Here is a 20,400-nt window from a genome sequence, read left to right as displayed (position 1 = left end):
AGGGCAGCGGGGTGGGCGTGGGTGGGATGCTCTCTGGAAGGTCAGCAGCGGGAGTCCGGGAGGAAGTGTGAGGGCAGCCTGGGAAGGTAAGCTTTTTGATTGAAAAAGTCATACCTCGCGTGACTGCAGCCTTTCAGTTGTTTCAGCGATGGCAGTCTGGGAGAAAGCGCGAGGGCAGCCTGGAAAGATATGCTTCCACCCAATAAATTTGGGATTTAACTAATACCTGACACACTACACACATAGTGTCTCCCACCCTTCCACCTTCTCTAATGACTAAGAGTGGTGAGCAGGTAAGCTATTTGCATTTTTTTTTTGCTCTTCTCTTTGTTATCTTTCAGGGTGGTCATCTAGAAGTTAAATCCTCTGGGAGCGGGTAGGAAGGTAAAGCCGGAGTCTGACTGAGTATATAACGGAGTAAACTTACTGGTGCAGAGAACACTGCGAAACTAAAATAAAATCTCATTAATTTTAAATAATTAACTAAATAGACAGAGCAGGCCAGGTGATGTGTTGTAGCTGTATGATGGGAGCTAGCTGATCCCTTTGAGAACGGCAGTGACCACATCTGCAGCAAGTGTTGGATGTTTGAGGAGCTCCGGCTCAAAACTGATGAGGTGGAATCCGAACTCCAAACACTGCAGGACATCCGGGAGGTGGAGAGATACCTGGATGCTGTGTTCCAGGAGGCAGTCACACCTGGCAGATTAGCTAATATTAATTCGATCGGTGGGTAGGGGCAGCAGTGTGTGACTGCGAGTGAGGCAGGTAGAGGGACCCTGCAGACAGGAACACAGGAGCCGCAGCCCTTGACATTGTCCCACAGGTATGAGGCACTTGCTCCCTGCGTGGATGAGGAACAGGGCTGCAGGAAGGATGAGTCAACTGACCATGGCACCGTGGTCCAGGAGGCCATTCAAGAGGGGGGAGCTAAAAGACAAATTGTAGTTGTCGGAGATTCTATCAAGAGGGGGATAGACAGTATCCTCTGTGAGCAGGATACAAAATCCCGCATGGTGTGTTACCTGCCCAGTGCCAGGGTGCGAGACATCTCTGACTGGCTTGAGAGGATACTGGAGAGGGAGGGGGAGGATCCAGTTGTTGTGGTCTACGTAGGTACCAACAACATAGGCAGGACGAGGAAAAAAGACCTGTTTCGGGATTATGAAAAGCTAGGAACTAAATTAAAAAGCAGGTCTTCAAGGGTCATAATCTCTGAATTGTTGCCCAAGCCACATGCAAATTGAGGTTCCAACACTGATCCCTGAGGCACACCACTAGCCACTGACCGCCAAGCAGATAACATCCATTTACCCCTAATCTTTGTCAACCAATCCTCTATCCATGCCAATACATTACCTGTAATACCGTGCAACTTTATCTTATGTAAAGGAAGTAAACACGTGGCTAAAAGAGTGGTGTGGGAAAGAGGGGGCACTGGCATCAGTTCTGGGACAAGAGGGTTCTATACTGCTGGGATGGACTCCACCTAAATAGGGCCGGTCCAGTGTTCTGGCAAAAATGTAAATACGGTGGTTAATAAGACTTTAAACTCGTAAGTAGTGGGGAAGGGAGAAGCGAGCATGACTGAGAATAACAATAATGTAAGGCAAAGCAGCCGCTTAGCAGGTGACGAGGAAACTTCAACTCCATTGAAAATTAGGAAAAAAATAAAAGGAAAGGAGAACTCAAGAGCTGTTATTAATGGAGGTAACAGGACGCAAAAAGGTGCGAAAACTGGCATAAGGGCACTTTATCTGAATGCTTGGAGCATTCAAAACATGGTGGATGAGTTGATGGTGCAAATCAAGGCCAAATGGTATGATCTAGTGGCCATTACAGAGACACAGTTGCAGGATGGTCATGACTGGCAGTTAAATATCCAGGGCTATCAAACTGTTTGGGAGGACAGGCAGGAAGGTAAGGGAGGTGGTGTTGCTCTGATTTTTAAGGATGATATCAGGGCGGTAGTGAGAGATGATATAGGTTCTACTGAACAAAACGTTGAATCCATTTGGGTGGAAATTAGGAATTGCAGGGAGAAGAAGTCACTGATCGGTGTGGTCTATAGGCCACCAAATAATGACATCGTGGTGGGGCAGGCAATAAACATAGAAATAGCTAATGCATGTAAAAATGGTACAGCAATTATCATGGGGGATTTTAATCTACATATCAATTTGTCAAACCAGGTCATTCATGGCAGCCTTGCGGAGGGGTTCATAGAATGCATGTGCGATAATTTCCCTGAACAATATGTAATGGAACCCATGAGGGAGCAAGCTATCCTAGATCTACTCCTGTGTAATGAGGCAGGAATAATTAATGATCTCACAGTTAGGGATCCTCTCGGAAGGAGCGATCACAGTCTGGTGAAATTTAAACTACAGATGGAGCGTGAGAAGGTTAGATCCAGTACCTATGTCCTGTGTTTAAACAAAGGAGACTATGCAGAAATGAGGAAGAACTTAGCTAAGGTAGAATGGAAGCAAAAACTTTATGGTGGGTCAATCAAGGAACAGTGGAGGACTTTCAAAACAATTTTTCACAGAGCTCAGCAGAAGTATATTCCAGTGATAAGGAAGAACTGTAGGAAAAGTGAGAGCCAGCCATGGGTGTCGAAGGAAATAAAGGAAAGTATCAGATTGAAAAAAAACATACAAAAGGCAAAGAGTAGTGGGAAACTAGTAGGCCAGGAAATCTTTAAAGGCTAACTGAAAACCACAAAAAAAGTTAAAAAGAAAAGTAAGATGGATTATGAGAGTAAATTAGCTCAGAATATAAAAGCAGGCAGCAAAAGTTTCTATAAATATGTTTATGTTTATATAAATCATAAAAGAGTGGCAAAGGTAAACATTGGTCCTTTAGAGGATGAGAAGGTTAGGTTAATAACTGGGAATGAGGAAATAGCCGAGACATTAAACAGTTATTTTGTGTCAGTCTTCACTGTAGAAGACACAAATAACATGCCGAAAACTAACAGCAAAAAACGTTATAGCAGGTGAGGAAATAGAAACTATCATTATCTTGAAGGAGGCTGTGCTGGGCAAACTAATGGGGCTAAAGGTAGACAAGTCTCCTGGCCCTGATGAAATGCATCCCAGAGTACTAAAAGAGGTGATGGGGGGAATAGAAATGCATTAGTAAATATTCACCAAAACTTACTGGACTCTGGGGTGGTTCCCACAGATTGGAAAACAGCCAATGTGACACCACTGTTTAAAAAAGGAAGTAGACAAAAAGCAGGTAACTACAGGCCAGTTAGCTTAACCTCAGTAGTGGGGAAAATGCTTGAACTATCATTAAGGAAGAAATAGCAAGACATCTGGATACAAATTGTCCCATTGGGAACATCCAGCATGGGCTCATGAAGGGTAGGTCATGTTTAACTAAGTTGGTGGAACTCTTTGAGGACATTAATTGCATGGTGGATAATGGGTTACCTGTGGATGTGGTGTATCTGGATTTCCATAAGGCATTTCACAAGGTGCCACACCAAAGGCTGCTACATAAGATAAAGTTGCACAGTATTACAGGTAACGTATTGGCATGGATAGAGGATTGGTTGACAAAGATTAGGGGTAAATGGATGTTATCTGCTTGGCGGTCAGTGGCTAGTGGTGTGCCTCAGGGATCAGTGTTGGAACCTCAATTGTTTACAATTTACATAGATGATTTGGAGTTGGGGACTAAGTACGGTGTGTCAAAATTTTCAGATGACACGAAGATGAGTGGTAGGGCAAAGTGTGCAGAAGACACTGAAAATCTGCAGAAGGATACAGATAGTCCAAGTGAGTGGGCAAAAGTCTGGCAGATGGAATACAATGTTGATGAGTGTGAGGTCATCTATTTTGGTAGGAATAACAGCAAAATGGACTATGTTTTAAATGGTAAAAATTTGCAGCACATTGCTATGTACAGGGACTTGGGCATCCTTGTGCATGAATCGCTGAAGGTGGGATTGCAGGTGCAGCAGGTAATTAAAAAGGCAAATGGAATTTTGTCTGCCATTGCTCAATGGATGGTGAGGCCACACCTGGAGTACCGTGTGCAGTTTTGGTCTCCTAACTTGAGAAGGGATATACTAGCACTGGAGGGGGTGCAGAGAAGATTCACTCAGTTGATTCCAGAGTTGAGAGGGTTGGATTATGAGGAGCGACTGAGTAGACTGGGATTATACTCATTGGAATTCAGAAGAATGAGGGGAGATCTTATAGAAACATATAAGATTATGCGGGAATAGACTGGAGGTATATATATCTGCTAGCAGGTGAAACTAGAACTAGGGGGCATCGCCTCAAAATAAAGGGAAGCAGATGTAGGACTGAGGTCAGGAGGACCTTCCTCACCCAAAGGGTTGTGAATCTGTGGAATTCCCTGCCCAGTGGAGCGATTAGAGCTACCTCACTGGATGTTTTTCAGGCAAGGCTAGATAAATATTTGAACAGTAAAGGAATTAAGGATTATGGTGAGCGGGCGGGTAAGTGGAGCTGAGTCTCAAAAAGCTCAGCCATGATCTTATTAAATGGCGGGGCAGGCTCGAGGGGCCAGATGGCCTACTCCTGCTCCTAGTTCTTATGTTCTTATGAACTCAAGGGGCAAAACAGCCTGCTTCCACACTGTAGGGATTCTATTTTACCAAAGAAAAATAAATATTTGCCTTAGACATACCTGTACAAGTTTTTTCTGAGAACACTGTACCACTTCATGGTACCATGAAAACATTTCTTCCAACGATTCCGTAGCAACATCAAGAGTTGGTGCATCCGGGGGCACTTCTGGTTGAATAGTAAACACGTATGCCATTCCCTGCATCCCATTTGACTGTTTGACTATTTTTAAAGCAAAGAAACATTTCAACTTTCACAATGTCCTTCCAAGCCATTAGAACAAAGAAATAAAGACAAACAAACAAATTACTTAGATTAGGCCATAGCTGGAGTATTGTGTGGAGTTCTGGTCGCTTCACTATTGGAAGGATGTGATGGCACTGGAGGGGTTGCAGGGAATACTCACCATGGTGTTGCCTGGAATGGAGCATTTTAGTCATGAAGAGAAGCTGGATAGGCTCGTGTTGTTTTCTTTGGAGCAGAGAAGGCTGAGTGTGGGCCAGATTGAGGTCTTTAAGGTCATGAGGGGCTTGCACAAGATGGATAGGAAGCAGCTGTTGCCCTTCGTTAAAGGGTCAATAACAACAGGACACGATTTTAAGATGAAGGAAAGGATGTTTACAGGGGATTTGAGGAAAAAAATGTTTTCATCCATGGGTGGTAGGAATCTGGAATGCACCACCTGGAGGGTAGTTTGGGTGGAAAACTTCACAACCTTTAAAAGACACTTGATGAACACTCAATGTCATTGTCTTACAGTGCTGGGAAGTGGGACTAGTGCAGATTTAGAGTAATTTTGTCATTGCAGACTCAATGGGCCAAAGTGCATCTTCTATTCAGTATCATTTTATGATGTTTTTGTGAAACAATTGCATGATTCCATCGTGGTAACCCATTACAACAGCTCAGACATACCGACAGAACACTTGGCAAGTTCCACAATTCCTCTGCATATGACTCCTAGGGGGTTATCTTCTGTTATCTGAATAAAATAAACAAACAAGATCAAGGATTATACCTCCAAATGGATTAAAAACAGTTTGAGAGCATTATTATTAGAAGCTGTTTGAAGTTAGAGGATGGTGATGATGAAATAATAGCAATGGAATTAAATCAATGGAAATAAATATAAAGAACAATCCTGCAGTGATTGTAACAAGGTCAGCCAGGTGGACTTCATAGAATGAGGGTGGCACAGTGGCTCAGTGGTTAGTACTGCTGTCTCACAGTGCCAGGGTTCAATCCCAGCTTTGGATGACAGTCTGTGTGGGGTTTGCATGTTCTCCTCATATCTGCATAGACTTCCTCTGGCAGTTCTGCTTTCCTCCCACAGTACAAAGATGTGCAGCTTAGATGGATTGGCGATGCTACATTGCCCATAGTGTCCAGGGATGTACAGGTTAGGTGGATTAGCCACAGGAAATGCAGGGTTCCAGGGATAAGGTAGGGGGTTGAGTCTGGGTGGCTTGGTCTTTGGAGGGTTGGCATGGACCTGTTGGGCCAAATGGCCTGCTTCTACACTGCAGGGATTCTAAGATTCTATGAAATATGAGGCCCCTGATTGGGTCTATTCATCTGGCCCAATCAGGGAGCCCTGGCTGACAGATCTAAGCAGGAGTGTCGGAGATTCTGTTCACTCTGACAGCTGGCTTTGAGGAAGCTAAATCAGTGTCAGGGACTTTGCATGGTGACTTGGTGACAGGAATACTGGCCTCTGTGGAGTTATTTCAGATCCACTTTCAGGATAACACTGACGTAATTGAGCAGCTCATTAATCAACCAATAAATAAATATATTTTATAAACGTCCGACTTACAAACTCAACCCCACAGAGGAATGTAATTATAAATACCCAACATTGGAATATATCCTGTACTTACAAACGGCACCTTTATATTGTCCTGCACTATGTTCCAACCTGCACATGAATTAACTTGCCATCGGATTCAGGAACAGAATCCGTTCGAATACCAGGAACTTCCTATAAATACAATTACTGAACAAATAAAACATACCTGGTTGTTAAAGTCTTCCTGGCTTTCAGTAACTATTTCTTCCACATAATTGGCTGGAAAAAACTTTTGTGTTTGGTCTCCGTAATCCCCCTGCCACCTAAACATATCAGATATACACAGTTATTGAATATCTTCAGAAAAACTATTGTTTTAATATTTTCTTAACATTGGGTTTGCTGAATGAAAATAGAGTAAGTCTCAGAATAAAAGGAGGACTTGTTTCACTCAGAAACTGGTGAATGTTTTGGAATTTTTTACTTCAGAAGGGTGCTGGAGTTCAGTCACCAAGTGAGTTTAAAACAAAAACTGATAGGTTCCTAGTTACTAAACACATCAAGGGATACCGGAAGAGTGTGTGAATATGACATTCAGGTAGAACATCAGCTATGCTGGAGCAGATTCAATGGGCTGAAGGGTTTACTTCTGCTACAGTCTTCCTAACTATTTAATCAGAGGCCTTTATTATGTTATCTGTTGGTGAGCACTGACATCAACTAACCGTTAATGTAAGTGTTTATCCAGCTGAACAAGAAATCTTAACACATCAGAATTAGCGAAGACCAAGAGTCATTTCAAATAGTTTGGGAAGTATCTTAGATGAGCACAACAAATTTTTTTTAGTTATGATAAAGTTAACATCGAGATCCAAGGCCCACAGAGGAATTCAAAAATGAAATTGAGAATAAAACAGATTAAGAGAATAGCCATAATTTGAGTTCCAATGTGGCACGCTGTGCCTTCAACCTTATACCACAGATTGGTAAAGTGAAGGCTGTATCACAGGAAACTATTGAACGAGACAATGGAACCTAAAGTAAAAACATTGTCTGTCCAGAGTCTACGAGAAATGATCATTGAGAGGTTTACACAGGACATGTTTGATTTACAGAAAGTAAGAATGAGCTACAAATACGTCTTACCACACACGATGATCCTAACTTACTGTTTCCCTCTTTGTTTAACTTTCATTCCTTAAAATATATGGATAAAATAATCCAACAAATAATTATCTCTGATGCTGAGAGAGAAAAAAATCTTACCATCCTTGATCATGTTTTTTGACATTGTGGATGATGGCACCTCTAGGGAAAGACAATTCATCTTGTTGTTGACTCTGGTATAGATACAAAGCTTTCACTGAACCCTTTGAATTAAGAAATGAATTGTTAACTGCTTCATAGAAATTTAAATACAAATAAGTCCACTGTATTGTTAGAGTATAAGCTATAAAATTAATACTTTAATTATAAAAGGAAAGAGCAGAATCCTTCCCTTTAAATACCACATTTATACACAGATTATGGAAGTGTTGTCAATTTACTTAAAATTGCAACAAGCAATGTAACATCCTAGCAAGTTGTAAAGTTCAAAATATCAATTAATAATATTAGTTAGTGTACACATTGATTTAAAAGCACTGCTCCATATTTCTCCTCAATCCAATTTGCTGTTGTCTACAATTACACCACTGACATTCATACTGAGAACAAAACCAAATTCGCATTTATCTACCTTGGCTTGTGATCTGCTCCTGAAGTCAATACATTATTACACACCACAAGGGCAAAGTTTTATCCAGCCATCAATTTTTCAGACCTGGTTCAATGCAAGGGTCAAATCATTTTTGTTTTTGAATTTTCCTTTAGAGATTTCCTTGAGAGCTGTTTTTTGTTTTTTGGAGGTATTCAGTCTCACTAACTCATTTATCATGTGATGTTGCGACATAGTAACAAGAAAGGCTATGGTCAAGTGGTATGATCACTGGACTATTGATCCAAGTGATGTTCCGGGGAGCAAGTTCAAATCCTGCCACAGCCGATTGTGGAATTTGAGTTCAATAAATATCTGGAATTAAAAATCTAATGGTGACCATAAATCCATTGTCAATCGTCAGCAGAAAAAAAATCTGGTTCACCAATATCCTTCAGGGAAAGAAACTGCCATCCTTACCCCTGGTCTGGCTTACATGTGACTGCAGACTCACAGCACTGTGGCTGACTCTTAACTGTCCTCTGGGGAATTAGGGATGGACAATAAATGCTGGCCTAGCCACTGTCGCCCTCACCTCGCGAATGAATTTTAAAAAAAGATATTCGACAAATATGTTGACATACAGGGTATTTGTATTCACACAAAGGGTGAAATTAAATATTTCAACAATATACTCCGTAATTATCAACTGCCCATTAAACCTAAAGCCACAACACACAAGAAAAGCAGTAAGTTACGAGATACCCAGGTATTTGAAGCGGTACAAGATGACAGGCATATGTTATTTCATAACACAAAAACAGCCTGTGGTCTGTTTGGTATTCCAGGCATTTGGCAAATTTGGGCCTGATGTATTGGTTGGCAGTAGCTTTAAAAGAATGTCTTAGTGGGTGGCATGGGAGAAATGAGGATTGAGTGGTGGAGCAGCTGGTTGTGGAAGTGAGTTAGACATGGATAATAAGATAGATAAAAGCATGAAAGAAGGTTATGATCTAAAAGGGGACAAGAGGAGATCAGAGGAGGGGATGAGGTGGCAGGGAGGCGATCAGGAGTGACCTGTGGTTTTAATGTGGAGCTGGGAGAAACATGCTTTCTCTTCCCGCTCCACATTCAATTACCTTTTAAAGATAAAGCCTGTTTGGTGGCAGCATTGTTTCGGACACCTGTACATCACCCAATACCCACCCTGTTAGTTTTCAATGTGGTACATAAAAACTGATATCGACTTGCTGCTGTTGCAAAGTGGGTGTGGGGGTGGCAGGGGTTTGAACACCTCTGATAATTAAAACCAAGGTTGTGTTGTAATCTGTTAAAGGATGTATGAAAAGTGGTACAACCTGCCTCTCAATGCTCCAATCTGTTATAAAGGAGAGATTGAATGAGATGAACTTCTGACAGTCACTCTATTATCAACAACAATTTATTTATCTAACTCTAACAGTTAACAAATTAACTGAACTGCGAACAAACCAAACAATTCCGCCAAACTACCAACTACTCCCACATAAAACATTATTCTAATGGTATGCTGTTCTCATAGATATGAATCTGACTTGCATAAATCAAATTAATTTAAAAAAAGATTAAAACTTAATCTCTTGAAATTATAGCCAAGATAAGTCTTTGGGAATGTTCTTTGCCTTCTCCACTATCTTCCAGTCAGGAACGCCTTCCTCCATTGAATTCTTGCATCAAGGATATTAGCTAAGAGTGCCAAAGTACTTTATTTAGATGAAGTTTACTCTGAGATCTTACAGATTTCTGTGACAGCCAGTTATTTTCTCTTTCTTTAGTGCTGACGGCTGTTGAGAACTGTTGTCTTAACAGATGACAGTACGTCCGCACACCAATTTTCAAATGCCCTCTTGTTTTATACCCTTGATAACCTGTTAATTTCTAATAATACGGTTCGTACGAGGTTGTCAAAACCATCAGATTTAAATTTAACTGGGCTTTGGTATCTACTGCCTGCTCTAAATTAATTGGCTAAATTCAGAATCCAGTTGTCCTGGTAAAAATACTGTTTGGCTTGCTAATACTGTAGCCTTTTGATACCTTTCAATTTCAAGAACTCTGTGCATCCACTGCTGCCTGCATATTTTTTTTTAATCTCCAAAAAATCTCCACATCATCTTTTAAAGGGACCATATACCCTTGCCCCCCCAACTCCCCACTGACAAACAAATTCTAGTGTCCTCCCTTACAATTCAGAGGTACTCCACCCAATTTCACAGCCCAGCAAAATTTAATTTTGAGTAATCATACTGTGATAATGAATAAATTTAAAATCTATCTTTTTGCTTCCTCATCTTGATTATTTCAATGCGGACAGTTAATAACTGCGTCTAATAAGATCACATCTGCTTTGATGTTAAAAATTAGCCTGCAAGTGGATTGGCATCAAAACAATGGAATTTTATCACATTTCATAATGTAAGACTAATTACTGACTTGATTCTTAATTCTCAAAATTTTGTAATGGCTTACATTTTTAGTCAATACAAATTCACATTCTGAATGTTAGAATCAGGAAGACTAGACTGTTGGAAGATATGACAGATGGTTTGGGTTGAGCTTACACTTGATGGACAGCTGTGTCATACTTGCTATACTGTGTGCAAATACCTCCTTGCAAAGAGCCAGGGCATCAGAACCATTGTTTCAATGTGAAACTACTTTCTGGCTCAGCAAGTAATGTTGTTCTAACTCAGAAGTCATTACTGGCTTTAATGAAAAGCTTTCACTATATTATTACATTATTTTAAACAGAAATCCTTCTGATTGGCAATTAAACTAATTGTGAAATATCTGAAAAGACTGATTTCACTTGAAACATGAACACAATATGATAGTAAATTGGAAAGGGTTCAGAAAAGATTTACTAGGATATTGCTAGGAATGGAGGGTTGAGTTGTAAAAATAGGTTGGAGAGGCTGAAATTTTCTCCACTGGAACGTGAGAGTTTGAGCGGTGACCTTCCTGAGGTTTATAAAATCACGAAGGGCATAGATAAGGTGAATAGAAAAGATCTTTTCCTGAGGTGCAGCATTGAAAACTCAGGGCATATTTTTAATGTGAGAGATGAAAGTTTTAAAAAGCACATAAGGGCTAAATTTCTTATATAGAGAGTGGTTCATGTGTGGAAATTGATGGATGCAGGTACAGTTACAACATTGAAAAGACATTTGAATAAGTGCATGAATTGGAAAGGTTTTGGAGGGATATGGGCCAAATATAGGAAAGTGGAACATTGTTGGCATGGATGAGTTGGACCAAAGAGTCTGTTTCTACGCTGTATGACTCTATGAATCTATGGTGCCAAAACACAGCAGCTGTTCAGAAAACAGATGAATTAATGTTTCACAGGTGACCTGTCAGCAAAACAGGTCTTTGCTTACTTAACCTCTTTTCTAATCAACCTGTTCAGAAATGATATTACGTACCCCTGGATCAGGTAGGGTTTGAACCTGGGCCTCCTGGTCCAAAGACACTACCACTGCACCATGAGTGGGTCCAATGGATCTTAGTTGCTATGTCATATCAGATAACATGATCAATGAAGAGCGTATCATGTACCTTCATTTAAAATAAAACAATGTTTTCCCTAAGAGTTGGGAGCACAAGACTTCTTCAGGGAAAATATATCCCTATTTGGCAGATAATCAATCTTCCAGAAGCTGGCAACAGCAGTGGGTAAAGTCTGAGGGTTTCACACCAAGGATCAGAATTTACCTTCATTCACTCTAGTTACTGGAGAAAATCTTTCACAAGAAGAATGTTCTGCTGTGATTTTGTAAACTAGATTCTGGGAAGTCACTGTACATGGAGATGCAAGTATTTGAGTAGAATAATGACAGTAATAATTTAGGAATTGAGTTATACCTTGGGAATCTTACAAAACACATCAATCTCCTGCTGATATATTCAAGGTTTCTGGTAGCCGAAGCACGGGAATGCTGACTGGAGCTAATTGGACGTGATGTATGCAGATTGCAGTGTAGTAGGGAACCATCAGCAGTTTGGAAAACTAATTTGAATCTAATGTTTTATTAACCTCCAAATTTTTCACAAACTGCTCAACATTTGTCTAAAATTTACCAGTGCTAAAGGGAATGACAGCAAGTAAAGGAATTGAGGCTGTGATAACATCAGAGAAGTACACTATTACTGTTCTCAGGTTTTGGACAGAAGTCAGAAATTCCAGAAAGAGGTTTTTGCTATGAATCCTGTTCTTGCCGACTGAAATGTTATTTATTTAATGCTTTACTAAGAACATCCATGGTTGAATCCTACCTGAACAGGTGCTAGTTCATTCGGGTCCACATAATTTATTCCATACAGACTGCCATAGTCTTTTTCCTGAAAGCAGACCAGAGTTTCATTATGCAGAACATGTTGGATTGCAGAAAGGGTAGCTTCACAGGAATTTGGGGAGGCCTTCCTTTTACATTACAAACCTCAATGAAGACTAATCATTTGGCTTTAGTCCAAAATCATAAAGTGATTTCCCTTTCTCTTGAAATGACTAAAGTAAAACACAGTGCAGATCTAGATCAGGAAAACAGGCCAACCAGTATCTGCCAGTAAAGATGTTATCAGCTCTTAATGACAGGACACAGTCACACAAACCAGGGTCAGGTTCACAGAAACACCTTCTACTGGTGAATGATGGAATTCAGAAGGAAAAATGGCAAGACTCAGCTTGGGTTTGGATAATTCAAGTGAAATCTGGAGATATTCGAAAATGGCTCACCAGCCAGAAAACAGTTTTAAAATGCAAAGTGTCAACCAAAAGGAATAACTAAACTAAAGTTATCCAGTTGCTACATGTTTGAAATTAAGGTCTTATCTGAATCTCTTGTCTCCATTGATTATTGTTTTCAATAATATTGGCATCAAGCGAATAAAGGGAGTATTTCACAGATAAGCCTTCGGGAGAGAGAAGAGCAGTCTGTGGGGTTTGGACAATTCCTTAACCTGACTGATATTCAACTAGTACTAAAGGCCCCCAGTAAACTGTAGAGTTTAAGGGCTTGATATTTCATCATTATACCTGAAGTAGGAAGAAGATAATTAATAATGTTTCACAAAAGTGGATAAACGGATTTGAATTCTTAATTAAAGGATAACAAAATAAAATACCTACCACATTGTAACGTTCCAGCATCTTTTCTGTGACTGGGTAGCGCAGTTTCATTTTTCGATACAATGGGTGTTTCCTATGATAATTGATAAGCTCCACCAGACTGTCAAACTCTGCTGAGGTCCCCAGTATGTACTTTCCTTCTTCATAGTTAATGCGGCAATGTTTAACCTTACTTTCAGCTCTGAAGAAGACCACAAATTTAAAATGTAGTTTGGATTCTCCTTACACTGCCAAATACGTATTTATTTTACATTATATTTAGCAGTAGTTTGTAACCTTACCTGAAAGTAATGGCATATGAATTGGGATCATCTCGCTTTCGAACCAAAAAGGCTCCATCTCTCGGTATCCTCATAAGCATGTCCTCAGCTTCTCCTCGACTTAGATTTTTATAGTACCATCTGAAAGCACCACAAAAAAGAACATTGGTCTAGACTGCATGGTCAGCAACAAAGAAGCAGCACTCACAACTTAACCTCAAAGCAAACTGTCCACATTCTAAAGCATCATTTTTTCCCACTCAATCTCTAGGTAGGGATTTTGAGGCATCTGACAAGTGATGTCATCAAGCAGACTGGCGAGCGAACCGTAATGAAGAATTCTCATAGACAGCAAGTTAAATGCGCAGTTGTATCTCACATTTTCATCACTTTAATACCAAATAAAGATTGGGGTATCCATATGATATGAAAGCGGAAGTTAAAAAACATGAAATGAATGTTTTTCTAAAAAAGTATGTTAATTGTTCATGCTATTCATTCACATTATATCAAAGCATAATTATGGAGTTTATTTCATGGAATGGAGGGAATGAAACTCCAGACCTGTAAATATTGTTTTCAAGGACAAAAACTTTGCACAGTAGTAATTATGATTTGGTACAGCATTAAAAACTCATTTTTACCTCACTCAACAAGACTTCAATTTCATCTCATTCAATAAAGCAGAAAATTTTCAACTATTTTTAAAGCAAGGATAAGGTGTAACAATGTGATGTTTATATCAAATCATTGATTCTGAGGCAATGCAACGTGCAATCTGCAAGAACTGTAGTAGGAACTGCAAATGCTGGAGAATCTGAGTTAACAACATGCAGAGCTGGATAAACACAGCAGGCCAAGCAGCATCAGAGGAGCAGGGTGGCTGACGTTTCGGGCCAAGACCCTTCCTCAGAAATGGTTTTCTGAAGAAGGGTCGGCCATTTCTGAAGAAGGGTCCAGGCCCAAAACGTCAACCTTCCTGTTCCTCTGATGCTGCTTGGCCTGCTGTGTTTATCCAGCCCTACACCTTGTTATCGGAGGTAGACACTGTGATGGAGTAAGGTATTGCTGACTGCTGCTCCCAGTATTCTGCTTCTTCCTATACATGTGTGGGCACCAGAAGTTGCTTTCAGTTTTTACACCATAATGGCATAAATGCTGACAGCTTCACCATGATTACATTAGCAAGTTCCAGGTCAATGTTGCATTCACAAGTCTGAGTGGTTCAAATAAGATCTGCATTGAAACAGGGTAGCCAATCAAATACAAACAAAGAAACAAAGAAACTTACAGCACAGGAACAGGCCCTTCGGCCCTCCAAGCCTGCGCCCATCAAGATCCTCTGTCTAACTTGTCATCTATTTTCTAACGGTCTGTGTCCATTTGCTCCCTGCCCATCCATGTACCTGTCCAAATATACCTTAAAAGACTCTAACGTGTCTGCGTCTACCACCTCCTCTGGCAACGCGTTCCAGGCACCCACCACCCTCTGTGTAAAGAACTTTCCACGCATATCTCCCTTAAACTTTCCTCCTCTCACTTTGAATTCATGACCCCTAGTAATTGAGTCCCCCACTCTGGGAAAGGCTTTTTGCTATCCACCCTGTTTATAACCCTCATGATTTTGTAGACCTCAATCAGGTCCCCCCTCAATCTCCGTCTTTCTAATGAAAATAATCCTAATCTATTCAACTTCTCTTCATAGCTAGCACCCTCCATAACAGGCAACATCCTGGTGAACCTCCTCTGCACCCTCTCCAAAGCATCCACATCCTTTTGGTAATGTGGCAACCAGAACTGTACACAGTACTCCAAATGTGGCCGAACCAAAGTCCTAAACAACTGCAACATGACCGGCCAACTCTTGTACTCAATACCCCGCCCAATGAAGGAAAGCATGCCATATGCCTTCTTGACCACCCTATTGACCTGCGTTGTCACCTTCAGGGAACAATGGACCTGAACACCCAGATCTCTCTGTTCATCAATTTTCCCTCGGACTTTTCCATTTACTGTATAGTTCGCCCTTGAATTTGATCTTCCAAAATGCATCACCTCGCATTTGCCCGGATTGAACTCCATCTGCCATTTATCTGCCCAACTCTCCAGTCTATCTATATTCTGCTGTAATTTCTGACAGTCCCCTTCACTATCAGCTACTCCACCAATCTTAGCGTCATCAGCAAACTTGCTGATCAGACCACCTACACCTTCTTCCAGATCAGTTACATATATCACAAACAACAGTGGTCACAGCACAGATCACTGTGGAACACCACTGGTTACAGGTCTCCAATTTGAGAAACTCCCTTCTATAACTACCCTCTGTCTCCTGTTGCCCAGGCAGTTTTTTATCCATCTAGCTAGCACACCCTGGACCCTATGTGACTTCACTTTCTCCATCAGCCTGCCATGGGGAACCTTATCAAATGCCTTACTGAAGTCCATGTATATGACATCTACAGCCTTTCCCTCATCAATCAACTTTGTCACGTCCTCAAAGAATTCTATTAAATTGGTAAGACATGACCTTCCCTGTACAAAACCATGTTGCCTATCACTGATAAGCCCATTTTGTGAGGGATAGGAATAGATCCTATCCCTCAGTATCTTCTCCAGTAGCTTCCCTACCACTGACGTCAGGCTCACTGGTCGATAATTACCTGGATTATCCTTGCTGCCCTTTTTAAACAAGGGGACAACATTAGCAAGTCTCCAGTCCTCTGGCACCTCACCCGTGTCTAAGGACACTGCAAAGATATTTGTTAGGGCTCCGGCTATTTCCTCTCTCGCTTCCCTCAGTATCCTGGGATAGATTCCATCCGGACCTGGGGACTTGTTCACCTTAATGTCTTTTAGGATACCTAACACTTCCTCCTTCCTTATGTCAACTTGGCCTAGACTAAGCAAACATCTATCCCTAACATCAACATCCGTCATGTCCCTCTCCTTGGTGAATACCGATGCAAGGTACTCGTTAAGAATGTCACCCATTTTCTCTGACTCAGCACATAACTTTCCTTCTTTGTCCTTAAGTGGGCCAATCCTTTCTCTAGTTACCCTCTTGCTCTTTATATATGAATAAACGGCTTTGGAATTTTCCATAACCATAGTTGCCAGCAATATCTCATGTCCTCTCTTAGCCCTCTTAATCCCTTTTTTCAGATTCGCTCTACATTCCCGATATTCTTGCAAAGCTTCGTCTGTCTTCAGTCGCCTAGACCTCATGTATGCTTCCTTTTTTCTCTTGGCTAGTCTCACAATTTCACCTGTCATCCATGGCTCCGTAATCTTGCCTTTTCTATTCCTCATTTTCACAGGAACATGTCTCTCCTGCACACTAATCAACCTGTCCTTAAAAGCCTCCCACATATCAAATGTGGATTTACCTATAAACAGTTTCTCCCAATCTACATTCCTCAGATCCTGCCGAATCTTGGTACAGTCGGCCTTCCCCCAGTTTAGTAGTCTTCCTTTAGGACCACTCCTATCCTTGTCCATGAGTATTGTAAAACTTATGGAATTGTGGTCGCTATTTCCAAAGTAGTCCCCTACTGTAATATCAACCACCTGGCTGGGTTCATTCCCCAGCACCAGGTCCAGTATGGCCCTTTCCCGAGTCGGATTACATACATACTGCTCTAGAAAACCCTCCTGGACACACCTTACAAATTCTGCTCCGTCTTGACCCCTAACACTGAGTGAATCCCAGTCAATGTTGGGAAAATTAAAATCTCCCATCACCACCACCCTGTTTCTCCTACACCTTTCCGTTATCTGTTTACATATTTGTACCTCTATCTCACGCTCGCTGTTGGGAGGCCTGTAGTACAGCCCCAGCATTGTTACTGCATCCTTCCTATTTCTGAGTTCTACCCATATTGCCTCACTGCTTGAGTCCTCCATGGGGCCCTCCTTCAGTGCGGCTGTGATATCTCTTTGACCAGTACTGCAACTCCTCCACCCCTTTTACCTCCCTCTCCATCCCGCCTGAAGCAGCGATATCCTGGGACAACTAGTTGCCAGTCATGCCCTTCCCTCGACCAGGTCTCATAATAGCAATAACATCATACCTCCAGGTACCGATCCAAGCCCTAAGCTCATCTGCCTTGTCTACTACACTTCTCGCATTAAAACAAATGCACCTCAGACCACCTGTCCCTTTGTGTTCATCATCTGCTCCCCGACTACTATTCCCTTTAGTCACACTGACTCCATTATCTAGTTCCCTACAGGATTTCGTTACCACCTCTTTTCTGTCCAATATTTGGTTCCCATCCCCCTGCCACATTAGTTTAAGCCCTCCCCCACAGCATTAGCAAAAGCACTCCCAAGGACATTGGTTCCAGTCTGGTTCAGGTGTCGACCGTCCAATTTGTAATAGTCCCACCTTCCCCAGAACTGGTTCCAATGTCCTAAAAATCTGAACCCCTCCGTCCTACACCATCTCTCAATAACTTCAACCAATCAGTTTTTGGAGGTTCTAATTGCCAGGGCATGCAATGCAATGCCTGGAAATTTGTTTGGAGGCATTGGATGTTTGTTTTTGGACACTAATGGTGCACAGGGATATGGGGAAATGGCAAGTGATTGGCACTAGATAATGAAGTTGGACTGGATAATAGGGCCAGAGTAGTGCAGGGCTGAGTGGCCTCCATCTGTACTATAGTAATTTTGTAATTCAAGGACATGATAAACAAATAGAAAAAGTCTAATTTTGACTCCTTCAATATGAAAGCTGCACTAGTTGTGTGCTCAACTGAAAATTTTTTGTCTTTTATCTATTTCTCAAATGAAGGGTTTTCCGCATAAATTTGGTTAGGCTTACTATTTGCATATGCAGAACTATTTTAAATAGTCACATCGCTTTGTCTTGGCCAAAATTGGTCAGTGAAGGTTCAAGTCTGACCAAAGTGATGCAATGAAAATTTTCTCTGTTGCTGAAACAGTTTCATCAAAAAGTACTCAGAGGACCCATAGCTTAATCCTAGTTCATCAGAAGACTCTAGGAGAGGTCTGTCTGAAATTTGGGATTAAATTAGCAATAAAAGGCAAATTATTATGGATGCTGCAAATCTGAAACAATCACAGAGGATGCTGAATACACTCAGAAAGTCTGCCAGCATCTGTGGAAAGAGTTTTGTTGTGAAGAAGAGCCATGTTGGACTTGAAACATTAAGTCTGCATTCTCTCCGCAGATACAGCCAGGCCTGCTGTGTCTCTCCAAGATGCTCTGTGTTTGTACTAAATTAGCATTCTTGCTCATAAAGGCTACAAAGTGGCTATATGGAGAGATGTGATATTTGCTTTCCATTTATAGGCTTTAAAAGATTGCTATGTTTAAACAGAAAGATTTTACAGACAATTTCAACCTGTCGCTCAATATCTAAACTCAGGAATCAGTCACAGCCGATTTTCCTTGTGATAGTTTAGACTAGAAATGCAGCCCATGTTGTTGGAAAATAACGAAGTAACAAAATATTGTATACTTTCAATTTACATCCACAAATTGTATTGTTATTCTCTATTCATGTGATGCTCAAATTAACCGCACAAGTTTCTAACTTACTCTTGCAATTCATGAGGATTTGGGCTAGGTACTGCTTCAGTTAAACGTAATTCAAATTCACTGCATCGTAAAGGTGCATTCTGATAGTGTTGAACTAGATCATAGACGTTGTTGAAAGTTAAATTATCAGTCAAGAAATATTTATTGCTCTCTCCATCTGTACAAGAACGAATGCGACAGTGCTGTACTCTCCCATTTCTCCTGTATAAATAAATGCAAAGAAATGGTTAGAACATGCTATGAGGTTCTAATTTAAATTCAATTTTGTTATAGCTCATGCAATTTTATCTCTGAATATTGCTTCTTCCATGTTTTACAGCCTCTGTGCATTATTTAGTAAATAACAGGGCAGCTAGGTTATTTATTCTTGCACTGCTCTGATAACATCTTCTTGGAGACTTGTGCTTTCATCTTGCAGCAAGGTTTAGGCTCTGTTCACCATCTTCAAATGACTAGCGGCAGTCCAGATCTCACCATATGCACGGAATCAAGCTGAAGTCCTGAAAGTGCCTCAGTGTGATACAATACTTAAGCGATCCAGTGATAAAGAAAGAACTTGCATTTATATATTTACCTGTCATAGGCTCAGCATGTCCAAAACTGCTTCACAGTCAACAACTATTTTCAAGTTGTCACCGTTTTAATGTAAAAAAACATACAATTGGGCTGTCTGAGTCTGATTTATTTTGAGATAAAACTACATTCTAGCTTACATCATTAACTCTGATAAGGGGATTAACTTTTCCAAGCCTTTTTAAATGTATCATTTTCCACATATTTTCTCTCTACTGTATTCCAAACCTCTGAGAAGTTGCTGACACCTGCTGGCAACCCTTTGGTACTTCATGTTAAATTCAGCAAACATTGGACAGTGAAGAGTAAGCACCTCATCAAAGCTTAGCGTCCTTCTCAACCAACACATCCATGTGCAGTACTAGTCTGATCTGCAGCTGATCCTCAAAGTTAAGCAGTCACAGGTCCAAGCTAGTACATGGATGGAAGACTGTTTGGGAACACCAGCAGCAGGAGGCCAGGTGGTGTAGTGGTACTGTCCTCCCTCTAACCTAGGAAGCCCACCTACTTTTGAATTTTACAATAACCTCTCCAAACACATTGGGCAGAAATTATCTACATGTGTACCTTTCAGTTATCAGCAGCTGAACCTTGGCTAATATTTTCCTTCTTAGTCAACGATGTCCATTCCAGGAAATGCAAATATAGTGAATAATAAAACAGGTAGTTCCTGCAGCATTACACATCTTACAGATTTATGAACAATCAAAGTCAAATTTAATATGTCAATTGGCTT

The 20,400-nt window shown here is 40.9% G+C and overlaps 1 protein-coding gene across 2 annotated transcripts in view; it reads right to left on the bottom strand.

Moving 5' to 3' along the window:
- Window positions 1–20,400, bottom strand: part of plcg2 (phospholipase C, gamma 2) — a 217,168-nt gene that overhangs the window by 35,000 nt on the left and 161,768 nt on the right. For both annotated transcript variants that reach the window (XM_048546852.2, XM_059651742.1), the window contains exons 17-24: window positions 19,092–19,292; window positions 13,544–13,663; window positions 13,263–13,443; window positions 12,410–12,475; window positions 7,666–7,769; window positions 6,626–6,722; window positions 5,526–5,592; window positions 4,672–4,832 (exon numbers count right to left, since the gene is read on the bottom strand). In XM_048546852.2, the coding sequence (XP_048402809.1) occupies window positions 4,672–4,832; window positions 5,526–5,592; window positions 6,626–6,722; window positions 7,666–7,769; window positions 12,410–12,475; window positions 13,263–13,443; window positions 13,544–13,663; window positions 19,092–19,292 (997 nt within the window). The remainder of the gene's footprint in view (window positions 1–4,671; window positions 4,833–5,525; window positions 5,593–6,625; window positions 6,723–7,665; window positions 7,770–12,409; window positions 12,476–13,262; window positions 13,444–13,543; window positions 13,664–19,091; window positions 19,293–20,400) is intronic.

The sequence above is a fragment of the Stegostoma tigrinum genome, chromosome 16, assembly GCF_030684315.1.
Source record: "Stegostoma tigrinum isolate sSteTig4 chromosome 16, sSteTig4.hap1, whole genome shotgun sequence".
Taxonomy (NCBI): domain Eukaryota; kingdom Metazoa; phylum Chordata; class Chondrichthyes; order Orectolobiformes; family Stegostomatidae; genus Stegostoma; species Stegostoma tigrinum.
The sequence above is the reverse complement of the archived record's forward strand: the minus strand, read 5'-3'. Positions and strand labels throughout refer to the sequence as shown.